Here is a 7,262-nt window from a genome sequence, read left to right on the forward strand (position 1 = left end):
AAGTCGTTATTTTTGTTTTCTCTTTGCGTACAAAGTATTCTCGTCGCTTCATAACGTTACGGTTGAACCACTGATGGCAGATGGACTATTCTGACGATGTCTTTCATACTTTTCTGGGCCTTGATAGTGTTATTTACTTGGCAGTCAATGGGACCGTCACAAGCCTCCCGGTTTTCATCCAAAATATTTTAAATTGTGTTCCGAAGACGAACAAAGCTTTTACGGGTTTGGAACGACATGGGGGTAAGTGATTAATGACTATTTTCATTTTGGGGTGGAGACCCTTTAAGGGGTCTTTGTTGCACATGTTACATGTACTTACTATTATAATAACAATTAATTATTTGCATAATTACATGCAAGTACCCCTAAGCCAAACCCTAATCGTAACCCTAACCATATAGTAAGTGCATGTAGCTAATTAATACTACTTGGTACTTAAATGTATAATTACACTGCAACAAGGACACCTTAAAATAAAGTGTAACTCAGTTTTGTGTAAATTTCATCCTTTGCCTCTTCAGGCTTTGAACAGAGGGAAAGGTCTCCTTCCTGAACCCAATGCCATGCAGATCCTAACTGGCCTCAATAACCCTGCCACACTGAAGATGCTGCTGGCGTCTTTCAACCCGGGGCATAAACAAGGTACTTATGCTCATCGTTTTTCTTCTGTAGGCCTTTTTTTAAGATAGGTTTTTATTCTAATCCAGGTAGTGGATTTGTCACTCTTCTCTCAATATGCAGGCCTGCTGGGAGCTGCACCCGCTGTACCTCTGCTGGCTAACCCTGCCCTCTCTGCTGCCCTCATGCAGCTACTGCTCCAGAACCAAGTCCAACAGGTATCAGGTCCATCCCTCCCTCCACCCCTCATCTCCTGCCACTGTCCCAGCAGCATGTGTTTTAGCCCTCACTCTCTTCTTCTCCCCTCCCAGCAAGCTCTTTTAGGGAATCCTCTTCTTTGGGCACATATTCTGCACAAAGACCACAGTGTTCTCCCTTGTGTGAGTGGCTCCCTTGTGTGGGTGTGAGGTGCTTGTGTGCTTTGCTTTTCTTTTTTCTTTTTTTCCCCAAATGAAGAATTGTTAACTAGGGCTGTGCGATTTGGGGGAAAATATAAAATTGCGATTTTTTTTGTACACACACACACACACACAAGTGAGCCCAGTCCCACTAGTATTTGTAAATATTAAGCCGCAAAACGATTCATATTTAAATATTATCGCAACGTCTCAAATCGCTTTCGATCAATCGCACAGCCCTATTGTTAACTGGTATTTTACCAAATTAGTTCAAACATCTAGCTGTTCAATTATTCTTCCATCGCAGATCAATGCTTTGAGTGTAAGTAATAAGTTGGTAAAACCCCATTAGCTACTTCTGTTCAAGTATCGGCCAGAATATTCATCAAACGTTTTTTTGCCTTTGTGTGATGTGTACAGCCCTCTTAAATTTTGTTGTAATTGACAATGTCATTCTGAAGGATTGTGTGTGTGTATATTAGTGCTGTGTTCGATACATTTTATGTGTTGTCACAGAGATTCGACGATACGAGTATCGATACAGCTGGCCCTGTATCGATATTGTGACACGTGTGCAGCAGTGGACCGTGCTTAATTTGAATACAATAACACCGTTAAAAATTAAGTAGATTATGTATGTGTGTGTGTGTGTGTCAAACTAATGCAGTTCTGTCTTTCCACAGGCTGGACTGTTGAGTGAAAATCCTCTGGCTGCTCTTCCTCTCCAACAATGCATTAACATGTTGGGAGAGATGTCTCAAGGTACCACACATTTGTAACATTTTGTTTGTTCCACAGTCATTTGAAACAATGTCAGGGATGCTACATTTTTGGAATCGTCTGAGTTTGTCTTCCCATTTTTGGGGGAGATTTATTTGGTAATGTTATTTATTTTTTCGTGTCATTAATATACAATTATAGTTTTGTTAACATTTTTATTTACATGTTATAAGTTTGCATTTTAATTTTGGTTGGTTTAATGTTTTATATATATATATGTGTGTGTGTGTGTGTGTATGTATGCATGTATATTAGTTAAAGTTTTAGTTTATTTCATTTTAATTATTTTAGTATTTAAACTACATAAGTTACACATTGTCTTGGAAACTAGCTGAAAAAAAAACATTTGAAATAAAATATAATAAACTCAAACCATTTTTAAAAATGGTTCATTACTTGAAATAAAACAAGCTTTAACCCTGCTTGGTAGCAATCATTTTACTAGGCTGCAGTGCAAAGAAAAATAAAATTTTCCTGACTGGTAGCTGACTATTAACCATTAACTGACAAGTTTAGAATGTTGAATTGTTGTGTGCAGAACAGGTTTAAGCACTAAAAGGTGAAAAGACAGCAGAATTATTTGCAGTATGTACATGGTCTCATATTTACCTTTTACATGTCTACTGATACTACTGCCAGTTTACGATACAATTATATGCGTCCCTAATGTCTGTTAATTCCAAAAAGTGGTATTAAAGGTGACCTATCATGAAAATCTGACTTTTTTCCGGTTTTAATTGCTATAATCGGGTCCCCGGTGCATCTACCAACCCAGGAAACGTGAAAAAGATACCCAGTAACTTTGTTTTGGTAAGCCTTTTTCTGCAAGCGTCTGAGAAAACGAGCGTGTCAGATTTCGCTCCCTTTGTGACGTGGCAAAGGGATCTTATTATAATATCACCGCCCCTTTATCTGCCTGTTTCCACTTACGGCGCCGCAACAATGGTGTACCAGTTTTAGTGCCATGGCAAAAGTTTGAGCAAAGCATGTTAGCTGTTCTATCGTTAGCTGCACAGGCAAGCACAGAACACTATTTAGAGTCCCAGCCTCAGAGGAGACAAAAGAGCAGTGGATTTATTTATTTACTGTATATTACGCTGCTGCCACACATCTAATATAAGCATGTGATTTCTTTCCCAGCTGTTTACCTTCACAGACATAACAGACTGTTTTTGTAACTCGTGTTTTTAACAAACTTTTGTGTATTTGACAGTTTAAGCGCAATAAGACATGAAGAGAACTTTAGTACTCGCATGCCGTGTGACAGCTGCTTTCTGTGCGTGTGCTTCGGTTGTGTGCGCTCAGAAAACACTATATCAGAAGTTCAAACTAATGTGGCTTTAAAACACATGATTTCAACATGATAGACATAATCAAAACCAAACAGATGTTTTTAGTATCTGGCGTACGAGCTGTAAAGCAACAGCCCTATTCTGGAAAAGGGGGCGGGGAGCAGCAGAAATGCTCATTTGCATTTCAAGAGACATGCATGAAAACAGCATGTTTCTGCTTCCTCTCAAAATAGGCATTTTTCAAAATGATGTAATAAATGATCCATGGGGTATTTTGAGCTGAAACTTCGCAGACACATTCTGGGGACACCTGGGACTTATATTACATATTGTAGAAAGGGGCATAATAGGTCGCCTTTAATATTTGACGTACAAATGGAGGTCTAGCACAACAATCTGATTTTTAAATTGCTTGTCCACCATTCATAATTCAGGGCTCCAGACTAACATTTGAGAGCAGTGTCACCAGCGCCACTAAGTTCTACAGATGGTGGCGCTAGGAGCAGATTTGGTAGCGCTGGGGGTGGTGTGCGGAAGTACTGATAGTAATTTTATGATTAAATGATCTATATTTTGTTTTGCATTAAGTGCAGTTACTAATAATATTACATGTTCATTTCTTGTTTATTTTTCTAATGTTTATTGTTTATACAGATTTGACAGTAAAGCACTAAGCTTGAGTTAAGATGCATACAAAATGTACTTTTATTAACCGTAAAGGGTGCCAAATCAAATTTTTATATAGAAAATGTATATATTCCACTCTTATTAAATGTACCATTATTCTTCTAGTATATGGAACTGACAAACTTCAGTAATTGTGAGATTTAGTAGCAAATTGAAGAAAAGTTTGTTTTTCAAGGCACTTTGTGTCTTTTCTTACTTCATACACAAAAAAGTGTAAAATTTGGACAAAATCTGATTTCTTGATGATTTGATGTTTTATAATAGTGATTTTATAATTTCAAAATATAGAGAAAAAGTAGAAATGAATGACTAATAAGCCAATAAGTGCTCCTCTGCTGCAGTCTACTGGTTATAATTGTGATGTTTTTTTTTGGTTTTTTTAAGTGTTTGTTTACCACAAAGTATATTTTGGTCATCCCATTAAAAATAACATTCAAACTAGAGCTTTAAAGTGCTGGAAATAGTTGTGTGAAATGCTTGAATGTCAGAAAAGTGCTTGAATTTCTCTCTCAAAAGTTTGTACAATCCCTGAAATGAATGATTTAATGCATTCATTTCAGTGCAGACTACTGTCAGCGCGGTTTATAACAGAGAATTCTGTGCAGAATTTGAATGATTCTCACTAGATCTCGCAGCAACCTTATCATTGTGCGGCGAATTCAAACGCGTCTCACTGGATCCCGCAGCCAGTGTTGCCAACTAATTTTCAGGGGAAGTTGCTACGGTAGTCTGAAAAGTTGCTAAATCTAGCAACAAAATTACTAAGTTGGCAACACTGCCTGCAGCACTGTTGCATCTGTGTAGTAACAGTGTCGCGAAATCAACTTTGGCTCCTGAGTAAAGCTGTTTTGAGCTCGGACAAGTTTGTTTGCGCCACGGTCCGAGCTGCGCAGCTGTTTAGTTTCGCTTTCATTTAGTTTGATGTTTCTCAAATGCAACAGAAATGGCAGTGCTTATGAGTTGGACAACGCGGTGGTCGCGCCAGTGCGACCACTCCCAAAAATTAGTCACACCGGCAGAAAAAATGGTCGCAGTCTGGAGCCCTGTAATTAATTGGGGAAAATAATGGAGATTCACTGGCTGTAAGGTTTAATGTGCAGTTCTAAATTTAATTTCATTCAGGCACTATTGCTTCAACACTGGGCTTACAGAGTGAAACTCTTGGCCCCATCAAACAACCATCCCTCAGCCGACCTCTTGGGAGAGAGAACGAGACCCCAGCTACCACGATCGGCTTTCCCCCAGCAGCCTCCCCTGCACTGCAGGGACTGAATTTGCCCCTCCTGAGTGGGATGTTGGGAGCAGATGGGCCGACTCTACCAGGGGTGAGATGGATACTAATGGCTGCTCCTGTTTGTGCACTCTTATTGTCTCACAGCCTACATTTACTGCCATGATCTTCCAGAGGAATGCTTTGAAATGGCTGCAATTTGCTTTTAGCTCGGCATGAGCTGTTGTTTGGTCCCGTTAGTCTTCAGTGTGTTGCCAAATAGTATCTAAAGCAGGTTTGTATATTCAGATCCTCTCTTTTTCCTGAAGGCATCTATATTGAGCGAACCTCCCAAAGAAGTTGGTGTATCCCAGAACCCTTTTCTCAGTGCTTCTAGCTTATTCGCATCTTCAGGTCAGTCTACCCGCGATGTCTTATGCACCTTTACTTTTTTATTTTTTATCTTGTTGCATTTCCTAAAGCATTACGTTTATTTAGGTTCCAGCACAAGAGCTCACCCCTACAGGAAGAGAACAGCGCTTGGCAACACGTCTAACCAACGTGCAAACCACAGCATCCACTCGAACTACAGCCAGCACTTCCAGGAGTCTTGCACATCAGAGTTTCCTCTGCACCAGGTCGGCTTATGTGTTAAGAGCAGCTTCACGGAATGTGTGACTGCCTCACCCTTTCTAACTAGATTTGTTTTATTTTATTTTTTTACTCCATCCGCAGGACCCCTTGTCTCATTTGTATGAGCAGCAGGAGGTTCTGGAAAATGCAGCACTTCCCAGCTACGGTTTGCAGGTACGGTTTTCACCTCCCTCCATGTACACTACCAGACGAGTTATTGCATTTTAAATTGAATTTCGCTACCTATATGCTTCCATATCATCATGCATACGCACGCGTTCCCCTAAGCGTAAACAACGCTGATTACGTCGATTAAGCTCTTGGGTACTTTCCAAAATGGCGGAAGACGTTACTGGGATGAGAAGAATTGTTAAATAAATTTTTATTTTTGTTTTCTATGTGCACAAAAAGTATTCTCGTAGCTTCGCAAAAACATGGACCGTTTTACCGATGTCCTTGCTACGTTTCTGGACCTGGGAACATTACAGATGCGTTGCTGTCTATGCACAGCTCTCACATTTCATCAAAAATATCTTAATTTGTGTTCCGAAGATGAACGAAGGTCTTACGGGTTTGGAATGACATGAGGGTGAGTAATTAATGACAGAATTTTTATTTTGGGATGAACTAACCCTTTAAATACAGTAAAAATCAACAAACACTGTGGAACCAAATAAATAAGAAAAGAAAAAAAAAACTTACAAAATCACCTTAGATGAACTGAAAAATTCAACAGCCTTTTCAAAATCCAAACTATTGCCAAACAGGCGCCTTTGCATTTAGTTTCGAAACTAAATCTCAATCTTTAATTGTGGTGTCTGTTCTCTAACTGAACTAAAGGATTAACGCAGTCAACACCGTCTATTACAGCAAGCCTACTATCATATGATATAAATATTGTGTGTATATGCAAAACGCTGCGATTGCAGAGGCGTAAAACTCGTTAGCCCCACCCAATGGCTGATTTTTCTAATTTCTCACAGACCTTTAGGGCCATGAGTCAAACAGGCCCACTGAGTTTTGTTCCGCTCAGCCTCCATAGGCGCTCAAACTTCATTGGCCGATGGAGACCATGTTTTTTGAGATATGCCAATGTCCTCATAGACACTCATGGCACTTTGGACAAAGACACTGCATACTGATTTTCAAGTAGTTATAGCCTTTTTGTTATTGTTTTTACTCTTATAGCGCCACCAAGTGTCCAAACCCCACTTTTTTTTTATTTGACCAAAAATTGTGCTCTTACATATGCAAACCAAGAATGGTGAAAATATCTCATTCCGTTCAAGAGTTATAACAATTTTAGTAAAAGTGGCCCCGCCTTGAACGCCACTTTAAACGTTTGGTGTATCGTGGTGTATATATAAATATGAGAAGAAAAACAACTCTTGAACTTTTGACGATATATATTGATATACAGGTGCATCTCAATAAATTAGAATGTCGTGGAAAAGTTCATTTATTTCAGTAATTCAACTCAAATTGTGACACTCGTGTATTAAATAAATTCAATGCACACAGACTGAAGTAGTTTAAGTCTTTAGTTTTTTTAATTGTGGTGATTTTGGCTCACATTTAACAAAAACCCACCAACTCACTATCTCAACAAATTAGAATACTCCATAAGACCAATAAAAAAAA

At 39.0% G+C, this 7,262-nt stretch overlaps 1 protein-coding gene across 1 annotated transcript in view; it reads left to right on the forward strand.

The window, feature by feature from the left end:
• The window catches only part of LOC107754048 (ribonucleoprotein PTB-binding 1-like), a 25,796-nt gene that overhangs the window by 15,215 nt on the left and 3,319 nt on the right, over positions 1 to 7,262 (forward strand). The window contains exons 5-11 of the mRNA XM_016570363.1: positions 525 to 645; positions 745 to 839; positions 1,703 to 1,781; positions 4,901 to 5,103; positions 5,318 to 5,402; positions 5,487 to 5,626; positions 5,724 to 5,795. Coding sequence (XP_016425849.1) covers positions 525 to 645; positions 745 to 839; positions 1,703 to 1,781; positions 4,901 to 5,103; positions 5,318 to 5,402; positions 5,487 to 5,626; positions 5,724 to 5,795 — 795 coding nt within the window. The remainder of the gene's footprint in view (positions 1 to 524; positions 646 to 744; positions 840 to 1,702; positions 1,782 to 4,900; positions 5,104 to 5,317; positions 5,403 to 5,486; positions 5,627 to 5,723; positions 5,796 to 7,262) is intronic.

This window comes from Sinocyclocheilus rhinocerous, unplaced genomic scaffold (genome assembly GCF_001515625.1).
Source record: "Sinocyclocheilus rhinocerous isolate Xijiao unplaced genomic scaffold, SAMN03320098_v1.1 scaffold292, whole genome shotgun sequence".
Taxonomy (NCBI): Eukaryota; Metazoa; Chordata; class Actinopteri; order Cypriniformes; family Cyprinidae; genus Sinocyclocheilus; species Sinocyclocheilus rhinocerous.